The sequence below is a fragment of the Hyalella azteca genome, unplaced genomic scaffold (genome assembly GCF_000764305.2).
Source record: "Hyalella azteca isolate HAZT.00-mixed unplaced genomic scaffold, Hazt_2.0.2 contig5164, whole genome shotgun sequence".
NCBI classification, from domain to species: Eukaryota; Metazoa; Arthropoda; class Malacostraca; order Amphipoda; family Hyalellidae; genus Hyalella; species Hyalella azteca.
In genome coordinates, this window is record NW_025935363.1 from 10,185 (window position 1) to 25,670 (window position 15,486).

Genomic DNA, 15,486 nt, shown 5'->3' on the forward strand with positions numbered 1-15,486 from the left:
ATATAGATAGACGCAAGTACAAAATCGTGTAAATTGGATATTACTAAAAAATTAGATTTCAATGGAAATAAATATATAATCACGTAAATAAAATAATGCCTGAAATTTGGAGTCCAAAAATCATCAGGAAAACAGCCTCGAAGTTCTGACAAGTCCGTCTTGTCGAAACCGCAATTACTACGAGAATCAAATGAGCATCGGTTATAAAGCAGACGAACGGATCCTTGAATCTATCCTTCTGAACAACATCGACGTCTCACGTGCCACCTCAGTCAGGAGGACCAAGGAACCACCTGATGGAGGCCCACAACGAGACCATCACTCGTTCGGTGCTGGGAGAATGTGTTGTCATGCGATGCCCCGACGTAGGCCCTCATTATTTAGATAGGACTCAGGTTATCAAGCTTTTAAGTGCTGAATTTTTCAGAACATTGAGGCTGTTTTCTTAATAATATTTGGACTCCTGTTTTCAAGCATTATTTCATTCTCGTGGTTTCATATTTATTTCCATCGAAATCTAATTTTTGAGTAATATCCAATTTACAAGATTTTATATATACGTCAATTTAAATTTCATTACTTAATGTGTCCTGTAACTTGATAATGAATGTTAATTGCTACGTTTGAAACGTCGTTAGATAATGAAAATATCATTCGGAAACATAATTTTCAATGTACCAACATCAATGAAAAATCTAACTCGACTTTTTGAGAAAAAAAAATAAGAAAATTATAGGGGTTGTATATATATTAAATAATATACATATAACCCCATATGTGGGTTATATGTACTGTATAAGTACATACAACCTGCTGCAATGTGCAATGTGTAGTGTTTATATTGTTAATGTGCCACGGGTTGCAAATACTCTATATGCTGTGTGTAACACTTGTACAGTGGATGGCTATAGGAACTTCAAAGACTGTGTGTAGTGTTTAGATTGCTGTTATACAGTATATAGGTTGTGCATATACTGTATGAATTGTGCATGGTTTATAGGTTGCATAAACAATAAAATGAATTGAAAGTGTAGGTCCCCGTTAACCTTATCAGCAGCAGTTGGTCAGTTGCCTTAAATCGGAATTTCAGGCAATTCAGGTTGCCTAAAATCGGCCAAATGGCCCAAATCCGAGAACAAAAAAGGCCGATAACTCAATATATACTAGTTTATTTATAGGTTCCGCTATAAAAATTCCATTTATTTTCTATTTGCAGTATTTAAAATTCAATTAGGAAGTACCCTTATCATAAATTTTAGCCGGCCAACGTAATTGAGAAAAACTAAATCACGGAATTTGTCCGGAAAAAATTACCGTCTTGCAACCCTGTTTAAGAACAGTACAAAAAAATGAAATAATAGTATAAGATGAAGCAATCGTAGTCAACGTGTTAACCTTGCCAGCAGTTGGTCCCTGTTAACCTTACCAGCAGCAGTTGGTCCCTGTTAACCTTACCAGCAGCAGTTGGTTACTAGTAACCTCTCCATCCAAAATTAACCATATCACCACAGCCAGGGATATTTTTTAACTGTGTCTTCGGACAATTTATCTCCATGCTCATTTTAATGGCAGGCTACACTTTATTATAACTAATTTCAAAATATGAACTCAAAGTTTTGTTCGCCATAAATTTAAGAGTGTTTTTCCAAATTGTAATAATCACCTGATAATTATTAATATATAATATAAAATCATCTTATTTTCCATAATCGTTAGAAAATACGTTAGGCTTATTGAAGCCCTGCTGAGATCGGTACCGCAGCAGCGTCGAAGTTTCCTACTTGAGATTCGCGATAATTGTGCTTATCGTAAGTTCGAAGCTGGTCGTGTGTTATACGACTGTCACATGTTCTACGATCATTTCAAGTTCAAGTTAAACGATGATCATAAATTTTGCAATGGTCGCAAGCACTTTGATGATTGCAAGTTATATGATGATGGTAATTTTTACGATGGTTTTACGGTGATCGCTAGAACGGAGATTGACTCAACTTGGTTCTCAACTTGGAAATAACCAGAGGATATGCGTAATACTTTATGCCAAAAATATTTTCATGTAAAACTTATATTTTTTTGGTAATTGTTGCTGGTAGCCTGGTAGCAGGTGGGCGGCAGCTGGGCGGAGCCATCGGTGTTGGTCAGAAGCTCCTCCCCTGTGAGGTGACCTGCAGCTACACAACCTGCAGTATATTGTTCAATATCAGGTCATCATATTTGTTGCTTAGCATTCGGGAAAGAAAGAGTATTGTAATAATAATAATAATTTTAATAATAGTAATAGTCGTTTACTAATAATAGAATCAAATTAAGTTATACAGTTCAACTTTTCAATTGTTCTTATCAAGCTGCAGGAAATTATACAAAATCTAAGTTTTAATATCGACTAGTTTACTTAGAGAACATGTGTTGCTGCTCTTGCTTAGGTAAAACAATAACATCAATACATTAAGAAAAGGTTAAGAATGATTCATATTAGATTAATTAGAATGTATTACGTTTAAGATTTTTATGAAAATTGTTATATTATTAAGGCCTAACAGATCACTGCCACAGTAAGTTCTATTAATTATTTGTAAGCTAACAAAACTGGCCCTTTGAGTAGTCAAAGGGCCAGGCTGGCTTTGTCTACAATGAGATTTAAATCAAAGAGATTGCTTATAAAACTCGCGAAATTCATATCTAAATGTAACGTAGAAGCAAACCAGTAAGGTACCGTACGTAATAAATATGGCATAGCGCGTACACATTACGGAGTCGATTGTGGTACCTAAAACGAACTTGGATCCGTGTATACTGTTTACTAACGACATATTCGTGTAGTTTGGCTGAAGTTTATTTAATGAAAATTTAATTAAAGACCTAAGAATACCATTATTAGAATCCAAAATGTAATTCTCAATGTGTGGGAAAAGTATTTTTTTCAACGCCAACGAGAATCAACGTTATTTGATACACAATTTATACATCTATACATTCTTGTATATATAATGTTTACTGCACTAATTGTGTTGTCAAGTCAACCGAAAAATAATCAATTGCATGGTAAATCGAAGACAATCGGTGCAAGAAATATAAGTTTGAATTTCGCTAAATCTCTTCCGTTAAATGCATTTTGCAGTCAAGTACTTTGAAAATTTTATAATTGACTTGGAAACATTGCAACAAATCTGCAGTTTCGATTATTAAAGCAAATTATACACAGAAAGTATTGTGCTTATATTTGATCTTAAGGAACTCGTTTTTATGTATTTTCCTTATCAAAATACAGTTTCTAAACTCATAGATATGCATCAAATAATCCTGTTATAGGAGCTGAACTACGAGGTAATCCTGAATCTTGCGGTGCGGTTGTTTCCTCTGACTATCCGGCGTGCAAGAAGCCAAGGCCCAAGAAAGGCGGTTAGTTGCTGTGCAGTGGCCGGTGAGGGAGGTTGTGATATCGCGTGCTCCAGTCAAGGCGTTGACGTCTTAACACGTACTATTGCTGCAAAACCCAGTAACCACCTGTTAGGCGTTGGTGATGTTTAAACATTAGGATTATAAAGTAAAACTTCACTTTAACTCTCACGTAACACACTTAAACTTAGTTTAATCGTTCTTCAAGTCCTGAGTGCAAGACTAACGATGGTTCTTGAACTACCGAGTGCAAGACGAAACTAAATTCGATTTGTTGCTGACGGAGCAAGAGACTAACGGTAGCTGCACTAATTACGTCGTTAGTTTTTCTTCGTGCGCTCTGCCGCCTTGAATTATCCAATGCTTGTGGCGTAAAGTTGAATACATTTAACGATGAGGAATTGGTTACTCATCCTTGTAGTTCTGGTGGAGTGTGTTTTGATGATGGTTGGTGGTAGCCGAGTATGGTTGGACGACCATGGACGCTACCAGAACATAGTGGTAGGAGTACATCCAGCCCTGGCTGACTTCAACTGCACTCACCTCTTCACTAACTTGCAGGTGAGTACTGCTAGGCTTCCTGTCTTCTGGAACCGTACCATCCAAACTTAAGTCAAGGAAGGGCGAATTTGTACACATGCCCAGATTCTCCCTAGATCCTAGAATAGCTCTCTCCATCTCTAGACTGATGTTTGCAAACGAAGTAAGCTCCAAGCCACCAGTTGGATGGTACTTGGATATCTGAACCAACATCCCTAAAACTCTACCCTGCTTACAGATTACAGAAGTACACGTAGCGGCCAATTTCTCGTCTGTGATTGGTGGATTTAGCTAGATGAGTCGTCAGTGATTGGCTGAGAGTTATGGACTCATACCTATTATTGAAACTGGCGCCATATGAGCTGTACCTGAGGGCGTAAACACTACCTTATGATTATTAGGATAATTAGGTTGCTTTCGATTATTATAGTATTGAATATTGTATTTTTTTATAACTTATTATACTCTACATACATATATTCCCGAATTGCTGGTTTCATACACGTGATACACCCCCACTACACACAACCTACCTTCAAGAGGTCTATAGTCGTTACCTATAGCTGTTATCTAACTTGCCAAGATTTCAGTTGATTTACCTGACGATATAGTTGTTGATTAACCTGCCACTACAACAGGTAATTAAGCTGGCACTATAGCACTCAATAACCCGCCGAAGGTAATTAACCTAAAGCGAAAGGAGCTAATAATTTGTTAACATAATTATTATAATAATGCAATTATATGTTATATATGTTATTAATAGATATAATATACAATTGAATTTAATATATATTACATTCAATTATATATTAATATTATAATTATTTCAACGGGGATTCAATTATGGACCGAAAATAAAATATAATTTGGACGTTCCGCCTGACACTGATTTCCATTTCAACGACTAGAGTTTATCGAAAACAACGGCTAAAACCGATAGAGAAAGCACACGAAGTTTAACGCCGAAATATAAAAAAATCGCGATTTTGGCACCGGTTACGAAGTTTCGTTCGCGGTTGTGGTTGCTGTGTAGGCAAGCTAACTAATTAGTCTCCTTCAGTCCTTGGTTTGGGTTAACGATTGTTAATTTAATGAGAACTTGAGTGAGTGGCCGAGGCTGTCGAAATGGCTGCTGACGCGGCGCTGACATGACACGCTTATCCACATCACATTTGTGGGTTAAGATGGGAATGTAAGCGTTGCTTAATGAGTGAAATGTGTGCAAAAATGTCCTAAAACTCAACGCTGCAATCCGTGTTAAAATCCACCCAGGAAACCACGCTGTTATCCATACAGTATATAATTCAAGAAGTAAACCACTCATTAATATACCAATGAATCCACGCATTAATCCAGCAATAAATCCACGCATTAATCCACCGATGAATCCACGCATTAATCCACCAATAAATCATGCATTAATCCACCAATGAATACACTCATTAATCCACCAATGAATCTACGCATTAATCCACCAATAAATCCACGCATTAATCCCCGCAGGAATCCACACTCGGACTTCTACGTCGCTCAGTGCGATCTCTGCCAAAAAGTTGTCACGGTCGAGCGCTACGTTGTAACCTGGCAGAATTTTCCTGTAACCGCGTCAAAAAGAAAGCTTGCGTTTTCACTGCTTGGCTGCGTTTCGTTTTCTATTGGATTAAGTTTCCCTCTTGAGGGCATAACTGATGCAATCCGGTCCCGCGCTCCCTGTGATCCACGCTCACTGGATCCGGTGGGGCGAGTTTTTTTCAGCCCTTTAGGGTTCAAAGGGCTTGCCGGGGCTCAATTAAGATTGCATTGCTCAAGAGCGCCCGATCGCTACGAGGGTCTATCAGGTTATGGTCGCTCTTAGGGTCCTGCGTGTTATGGGTTATGGTCGCTCTTAGCGTCCTGCGTGTTATGGTCGTTTTTGAAGTCTTATGTTGTTCACCTAACAAATTTTGGCAAAGTTTTCATGAGGTCAATATTGAGCCGATATCATATTTAATTTGAACCTTCATACCAGACCTACGGTAGCTACCACCTGCTTGAACTCCAGTAGATCGTCGAACCCCCTAGTGCAAAAAATGTTGAATGTTCGCACCTGAATGTCTAGGGGATCAACATTGCTTGTATGTTTCAATGCAGAAAGTCTTCAGCACGAGCAATACTAAATATATTTCATTTCAATACATTCTGCGACGTCATTTCTGTTCACCTATTTAAGTGGAGAATTCCACGTTCTGCAACCACAAAGGCTTCATTGACGCCTGTTTCAGTTCTCAAGTCTACCTCGTCGAAGTCTTAATGAGCGGAGCTTCTTCCTGGCGACGCAATACCCGGCAGATTCCCAGGCAATACCTGCGCAATGCTCTTACAAAACCTTGCTGGATTGCGCTTTCGGTCATCCCGGGCGTGAGAACTCGGAGACAGCCATTGTTTCACGATCCTGCTCTGAGGTGAAACTTAGTTCAACTCGCTGTAAAATTTCGTTTTCAAAATGGTACTTACGTCCCGCTTCTGGTACTTACGAGCTCCCTTCATTATATGACCCGCATTTTTCACGAAAAATTTGGTCGTAAGTACCAAAAGCGGGTCGTAAGTATCAAAAGTGGGTCGTAATTAAGTACCTAAAGCGGGTCGTAAGTACCAGTGTACCAAAAGTACGTTAGTACAAAAAGCGGGTCGTAAGTACCAAAATCGGGTCGTAAGTACCAAAAGCTGGTCTAAGTACCTAATTCGCTTTCTTTCCCCGTAGCACTGAACTTCTTCGTACACGTGCGAGTGTCGAGCTGCCGACATGGCGGGTTTAGTGAAAGTGGCGAGCGATAACGTAAGTCACCGCTAACGTCGTGTCCGCAGAACGCTTCACAACCATGGCTACTCTTCGCTGTCAAATTTTCGTTGGCCACTCTTTGTTGCCCACTCTTCTGTATCCACTCTTTGTTGCCCACTCTTCTTTGTCCACTCTTCATTGGCAACTATTTGTTGTCCACTATTCGTATTCGATGGCCATTTTTCGTTGGCAACTTTTTGGTCGCTTTTCGCCCACTCTTCGTAGGCCACTCTTCGTTGCCCGCTCTTCTTTGTCCACTCTTCATTGGCAACCATTTGTTAACCACTATTCGTATTCGATGGCCATTTTTCGATGGCAACTCTTTGGCCACTCTTCGTAGGCCACTCTTCGTTGTCCACTCTAAAAAAATTATGAATCATGTTCTCCAAACAGTGACACTATCTTACCCACACCACGAGCAGAGAGCGGATGTAGCACTGATACGCCCTTTTGCCGGGCCCAATTGGGTCAGGATGACACACACAAAGACAAAAAATAGCTTCTCAATTTGGACAAAGCCTCGCTCATTGCTCTGAGTGCACACGCCGCTTATAATTCAATGAACGAGTCGGCAATTCACGAAGTTTCTTTTTCAGCCGTGAAATCTTTTCGTCGTCGCGCCAGACTGCGACGCGCATTTCACTTGTGCGCGTTTGTGCGATAAAAGATGTTAAGAAATCGACGACATTAAAAAAATACCATAAAAGATGTTAAGAAATCGGCGACATTAAAAAATACCATAAAAGATGTTAAGAAATCAACGAAGGTAAAAAATATAATAAAAGACGTTAAAAAATGAAGACATTAAAATAATACGATTAAAGATGTTAAGAAATCGACGGCGAATGCGCGTCATGCGCATAATGGAGAACATTATAATGGAGTGCATGGCTGAAATGTGGGAAAATACTGTAAGCCTTCTTTTTTTCGAGAATATTTGCGTCACAACAATCATCACGTCACAACAATCATCACGTCACAACAATCATCACGTCACAACAATCATCACCTCGCCTTCCCCCGCCGTGTGAAAAATCAACACAAATCATACGGGATTCAAGGACTTCTGTGTTGATTGTCGCGGTGAATAACACATACAGTTGTTCATGGTTAGACCTATAGTATTTGATGCTCTATAACAGCCATAATGTAACCTTACCCGTGTGATTTGATGTAACCTTATCTTTGTGCTCCGAGATTATAGTGGCGCGGCGGATACGTACCAAAAAAAAAGCGTTCATGCTTCTGCATCAAATTTCTCTCTGCTGTTAATTATTATTTATTTTTTATATTCCTGGTAAGCGAATATTTTTTCTTAAGCTTGACATTCCTAAAAGAATTGTAAAAAAGATGTAAAAACTTTCTTTAAATGATGGTGTAAATATTATACTACTAGGATGAGAATACCGCCACTGGGTCTATATGATTGCTGGNAAAAAAAAAAAAAACAAGCGTTTATACTTCTGCAACAAATTTCTCTCTGCTGTCAATTATTATTTATTTTTTATGTTCCTGGAAAGCGAATATTTTCTCTTGAGCTTGACATTCCTAAAAGAATTGTAAAGAAAATGTAAGAGCATTGTTTAAATGATGGTGTAAATATGATACTACTAGGATGAGAATACCGCCACTGGGTCTACATGATTGCTGGTTTATAATGAACCTTACGACATCGCAGTGGCTTTTGAAGAATTTAATGTAAATTATATTTATGATTAATATATTGATGTTTTGTGTGATATAGAGTTGAATGTATTCTGAACTGCCGCGTGAGGTGATGAGCCGATGTGATGTCATTCATGTTTATTGTTGTGATTACGCTGTGACGACAATGTAATGACACTGATGGTAATGTGATGACAATGTGAAGACAATGAGATGACAATGTGATGAAGATGTGACGACAATGTGATGACACTGTGATGATAATGTGATGACAATGTGATGACTTATAACAAAATGTGATGTCATGTGGTGATGCGTGATGCTGAAATGTCTCATGGCCAGCGATCAATTACTCCCCCGCTGGCATCACTCTCGTCACCACATCAAATTACTACTTAATTTCCAGAAACTTGACCAAAGAGTCCTATATTGATCCGCCTAATAACTTCCACGTATTAAAGTTTACTAAATTCGAACTAAATCTTCTTTGTTTGTGTCTTTGTGAGGAAATTTTGGAAGATTGGACGCGCTTGTGCCGCTATTATCGGTAAAAATAAATCCTAATTATACAATTATAGAAAAATAAAGTAATTAATGATTATATTTTCTAGTATGGATTTCTATCTGAAGACCTTCCTCTTAAAGAGCGCATGCGTAATTAAATAATGTGAAATTTTTTCGTAATGAACATCTAAAATTATTGAATGTCGATATCGGGACGGCGATTAATTTTTAATCTAAAGAAACTAACTTTTGCGCCATAATTAGATTTGTTCAAACTCTTGAAATAACTTTCACCTGAAATATTAGGCACTAGTATTTTGAAGTAGGTACAGTAATAATATATGAACTCCAGTAAGAATATCAGGGTTCAGTAATGATCTCTTAATGAAGCTATGAGTTGTTGAGGAACTTGACACGCGTCCCAAGGCTGGCGACCTGCGCTGCACCGACGCCTTTGTTGTGCCAGCGCCCCCTGCAGCAGCGCCCCTGGCAGTGCCACCGTATCCAGTAGTGGCAACGACTCCAGCAGTGGCTGCCATTAGCGCCCTCAGCAGTGGCTGCCATCAGCTCCCTCAGTTGTGCCTTCAGCAGTGCCAGCGCCCTCAGCAGTGGCTGCCACCAGCTCCGTCATCACTGCACTGCACAGCAGCACTCACCTTCACTAGTCACCCGGTTCAAGTGACCTATTCTTGTAGTGACCAAAAACTTGTTAATTACTGCCACTAAGTCCTCCACTTAGTGACTGAAAGATGTAAGTGGTAATTGCAACTCGATCTTTTACGTATGTTTTATTGCGTAAGTTATCGTTGAATTAAAAGAAACAATGTGTTATCTGCAGCTAGGTATATAGTAACTCAAGTTCTATTGAGTAATTGGAGAGTAATTTTTGTGGCGATCGAAAATTTGTATGACAATTGTAAGTTATTTCGGTGACTGGAAGTTTTTACGGTTATTCTAAGTTTTTGTTTTTACGGTGATCGAAATTCGTAATTTTTTACGGTAATTGTAGGTTTACAATGATGTAAGATTTATTGCGATCGTAAGTTTTTATGGTGATAGCAAATTTTTACGTGGATCACAAGTTTTTACGGTGATCATAAGTTTTTACGAAGGTCAAAATTCTGCGGAAATCTTAAATCCTTACAGTGATCGAAATTTTTTACGGTGGGCGAAAAATTTACAGCAGGCGAAAGTTATTACTGAAATGGAATTTTTTACAACGATCTTTGTCTTATACGGTGATCGTGAGTTCTCGTGTTAATCGTTAGTTAGCGTGAATAGTGAATATTAACCGTGCGAGAAAGTTTTCACGATAATATAAAAGATTTTTTGACACTAAAAAAGTTTTTACTCCGATTGTAAGTTTTAAGGAGGTCGAAAATTTATACGGAAATCGAAATTTTTTATTGCGGCATAAAGTTCCTTCAGTAATCGAGAGCTTTTACGATGGCCAAAAGTTTTTGCGATCTTCGTAAATTTCCATAAAATTCGCAATTTTTTTACAGTGGTCGTAAGGTTCGCTCAGTTCACGACGCATTCAAGTAGAACCTTTAAGACACAAGTGGTCCGAATTATGCGATGTTTTAACCGCTGTTGCCATTCTATTGAACAGCGATAACGGCTCTGTTGGAATAGCCGAGGTCATCCCGCGTCTGTTGAACGCCCTGTTTAGAAGGAACAGTCTTAAAGGGACTGCGTTCCTACGTCTGTTGAACAGAAGGAACAGTCTTAAAATCAACAGTGTCCTGTTGAACAGATATTCTCCTGTTGAATGCCCCTCAACAGATGGCCGACCGAGCGACGATCTCAACGCAAACTGAGTTTCCTTTGTCCTGAACTTTCAGCCCATGTCACTCAGAAAAACTTGAGAAACTGTGTCCAAATATCGATACACTTCGTTTCCTTTGTGTGGGTAATCCTGACCCAGTTTTGTACGGCAAAATGACGTATCAGTGCTACGTCCGCTCTCAGTGCTCGTGCTGTGGTGTAAAGAAGCGAATCACTATTTGGACAATATGACACATACATTTTTCACAGTTCGTGGGTGATGAATGGGGTAATTTAAGGCCCAGTTTCTTCCCCAAATGCTGCAGTTTTTTCCCCAAATAGTGTGGTGCAGCATGATGAGTGGCATGCGTGTGGTGCAGCATGATGAGTGGCATGCGTGTGGTGCAGCGTCATGAGTGGCATGCGTGTGGTGCAGCATGATGAGGAAGGTTGGTTCATCAACCGTTGGGTTGAATCGGGTTGAGTCGAGCAAAGCAGTTGAATTGACACGGCTTGATTTGGGTTAATCAACCTGGTTGAATGGGACTGATGAATTAAGCTGGTAGGGATATAGCGTCCCGGGATTCAACCCATCTTCCCTCCCCACTCCGGTTATTCTAACCCATCACCCACCAGAATCTAACCCCACCATCACCCCACCCTACCCTGTCCTTCACCCCGGCCACCCAAGCAACCGTCACCGCACCCATCAACCTCACCCCATATCACGTTATTTTCCCCTAAACTTTTATATTTTTTCCCCACACACATGAATATTTCATCCCCCGCATTACGGCTGTAAGGTTTCCCCCCGCATCAGACTTACGGTGGGCACGTTACGGTGCCCGTAACATAACAGATGTGCGGGCCCGGTGTGCTGCCGCTGCCCTTATACGTGCGCCGCCCGGGGCGCCGGGTACGGATACGGCGGATACGGGTAAAGGTACGACGGTTATGGGTACGGCGGATAAAGATACGGCGGATAAAAGTAGGAAGGGTAAAGGTACGATGGGTAGAGGTACGATGGGTAGAGGTACGATGGGTAGAGGTACGATGGGTAGAGGTACGATGGGTAGAGGTACGATGGGTAGAGGTACGACGGGTAAAGGTAGGATGGGCAAAGGTATGACGGGTAAAGGTACGACGTTTAAAAGTACGACGGATTGTGATGTTTTCACACAATCGAGGAAGTTAAGGCACAGAAACAATTCTGAGAACTTTTATTTTAAGTTTAACTAACAAAGTTATGAAGGGCATTAAAGTTTGTTCAGATGGAGAGCTATATCTTGGGATGAAGATTACATTGCCTTTCAAAAGTTCGAAATTATCCGTTTTGTCTGCCGGAACATCCAGCTGAATTAAATGCAAATTGTTTCAATTATCCAAGGACCGTAGCAAGTGATCCGTTGGGAAAACAGGTTGACGAAAGGGTGACGTAAGAAATATAGAAGAAAAGCAGGCCAATCGCTGGATCGGGATAACTGGATACGGTTGAAGAAATGGATTTATGTTAAGAATAGTCAAATTTAACGCTGATAAAATATCTAAATATTGACAACAGATAACCGAGATAGATTTATCAATAATCTACCAATCTGTTTTACTGCCCAGTGTGGTTGAACACTTTTTGAAGGAAGAATTATTGTTGAAATTAGTGGACATAAATTAAAGGCGTGGGAAGTTGGACGAGGAAAATAGACAGAATAGCTCAAGACGTTTAATTGCTTGTGAAAATTAGAAATAGACTTAATTTTAAGGTTTAATGGTAGTGACCTTTGCGGGTACAATATAAATACACTGCACTATCTGAGTAAAGAACACTTGGTACTTAATTGATTATCAATCATGAATTTCTAAGAGAATTATTTTTGATACTGAGTCTCACGCGATACTACTGAGTCGCGATGACTACTTCGAGGCCAGCTACGGAATCGCTGACTTTGAATACGTACTTATTCTACAAATGAAATCAGTAAAATGGAATAAATGAAGGAAACCTGGAATCTATGTACAAATATACGGTGAGAAATGAGGAATTTCTCATGGGTACAGGTATGACGGGTATACGAACGACTTACGACGTCGTCAGTTGGTACGTTTGCTAACACCAACTGTGAGTCTGGTGGCGTTTACGACAAATCTCGCCAATCATCATAATTTGAATTAACGATCGTAATTGTCTGTAAAAATATTTGTTTGTATATCTGTTGGTGTATCTGTTGTAGTCTCGGCTGCGGTGATGCAAGCTGAATCAAAATTGACAGCTTTGGCATTTGCTTCGCTCTGATGACGTAGTATTGAATTTTCTTGGAATGCATTCGATATATTCAAATGTGATCCATTTGAATATTCATCTATTGCCCAATCTTCTATTAATTACCCATTCTTCTATTACCTATTCTTATATTACCCATTCTTCTATTACCTATTCTTCTATTACCAATTCTTCTATTACCCATTCTTCTATTACCCATTTTCTATTACCCATTCTTCTATTACTAATTCATCTATTACCCATTCTTCTATTAAATCGTAAGTTCATCAGCCAATCATTGACGGCCTTTCAAGCAAAATCCACCAATCATAGACAAGAAAATAGAGCGTAAGTACTTACGTTTACTTAGAGAATGTTGAAAGTACGGCCCCTGGTCCTATACTTTTAAAAAAAGTTAAGAGATCGTAAGTTCATCGCCAATCATTGACGGCCTTTCAAGCAAAATCCACCAATCATAGACAAGAAAATAGAGCGTAAGTACTTACGTTTACTTAGAGAGTGATGACCCACACTCTGGTATAAAGGGTATCGATATTGGGACAAAGTGTCACTTATTTTTGTGAGTGTATGCTCTGTGGACATGTAAGCATCAGCCATGTGTGATATTGTTTGGGAGGGAGGGGAGGGTGCATGTCAGGTTCTCAATGGTTCTCGTGAGGGGGGCGGGGGGCCAATGATCCAGTAAGGGGGCCCTATACACTCCTCTTGGCCCATCAAATCCTTGCACAGGCGCGCCTCTCGTGGGCCAAATCGCCGCCCAATATCTCACCTCGGGCGAGATTTACGGCAAGGGGTCGTGGGGGGGCCGTGGGGGTTACGGCGAGGGGGGGAAAGGTGAGAGGGGCGAAAGGGGAGGGTGCCCCCTGTCGTGCCCCACGACAGGTCAGGGCTGCACACGACATCTCTATCCTCCCTTAATTGTCATGGTTTTCACGGCACGGTAATGACCGCAGTCTAGTGTCGTAATCCTGCATCACGGTACCGTGTGTGACGCGGTGTGACGGTACCGTGTGTGCCGCGGTATCACGGTACCGTGTGGGACGCGGTGTCACGGTACCGTGTATGCCACCACCAATCCATTTATTTATGTCGCTAATTTCGATTAAATCCAATAAGGTCGTAAATCCTACCGCAAGTCTTACGATGGTCGTATATAAGTCTTACGACGGTTGTAAGTTATATGTTGACTTTAGAGGGTCAACCCCCACTAGGGGGGCAAGGGGGGGGGTAATTAAGGGTCATACGACGACCAGGTGTTGGGAACAGCTGTGGTGTAGGGGGCAGGGGTCAAACCCACCCCCCCCCCCCCCCCCACTCCTCTCCAAAAAAGTAATAAATCCCCCAGAATGAGGTACTTCCACCCCAGTTCTGGACACGCTATCGCAGTCCCGGTATCTGCGCCAGCTTCCTTTTGTGGACTGAGCGCTGCGCTGTAAATCTGGACGATAACAAACGATGTGGTTTTCTGCTTCACCTATTCACCCAGAAAAAGAAATGGGTAGTATTGTCCAAATTGTTATACTTTCTTACCGATTGCACGAGCACTGAGAGCAAACGAATCACTGGTATATACTCCCTAATACCATGGCCTATATTTTCAAAAAAAGTTAAGAGATCGTAAGCTCATCAGCCAATTATTGACGGCCTTTCAAGCAAAATCCACCAATCATAGACAAGAAAATAGAGCATAATTACTTACCTTTATTTAAAGAATTTTGAAAGTATAGACCCCGGGTCAGGATGACCCACACTCTGGCATAAAGGGTATCGATATTTGAACAAAGTGTCACTTATTCCTGTGAGTGTACGATTTGTGGACATGTAAGCACCTGACATGTGCGATATTGTTTGGGAGGGAGGGGAGGGTGCATGTCAGGTTCTCAATGGTTCTCGTGAGGGGGGCGGGGGGCCAATGATCCAGTAAGGGGGCCCTATACACTCCTCTTGGCCCATCAAATCCTTGCACAGGCGCGCCTCTCGTGGGCCAAATCGCCGCCCAATATCTCACCTCGGGCGAGATTTACGGCAAGGGGTCGTGGGGGGGCCGTGGGGGTTACGGCGAGGGGGGGAAAGGTGAGAGGGGCGAAAGGGGAGGGTGCCCCCTGTCGTGCCCCACGACAGGTCAGGGCTGCACACGACATCTCTATCCTCCCTTAATTGTCATGGTTTTCACGGCACGGTAATGACCGCAGTCTAGTGTCGTAATCCTGCATCACGGTACCGTGTGTGACGCGGTGTGACGGTACCGTGTGTGCCGCGGTATCACGGTACCGTGTGGGACGCGGTGTCACGGTACCGTGTATGCCACCACCAATCCATTTATTTATGTCGCTAATTTCGATTAAATCCAATAAGGTCGTAAATCCTACCGCAAGTCTTACGATGGTCGTATATAAGTCTTACGACGGTTGTAAGTTATATGTTGACTTTAGAGGGTCAACCCCCACTAGGGGGGCAAGGGGGGGGGTAATTAAGGGTCATACGACGACCAGGTGTTGGGAACAGCTGTGGTGTAGGG

The 15,486-nt window shown here is 41.0% G+C and overlaps 1 protein-coding gene across 1 annotated transcript in view; it reads left to right on the forward strand.

Annotated features, from left to right (window-relative positions):
• The first annotated feature begins 3,420 nt into the window (after positions 1 to 3,420).
• LOC108664891 overlaps positions 3,421 to 15,486 on the forward strand; it is a 42,514-nt gene continuing 30,448 nt past the window's right edge. The window contains exon 1 of the mRNA XM_047880310.1: positions 3,421 to 3,957. Coding sequence (XP_047736266.1) covers positions 3,790 to 3,957 — 168 coding nt within the window. The 5' untranslated portion in view covers positions 3,421 to 3,789. The remainder of the gene's footprint in view (positions 3,958 to 15,486) is intronic.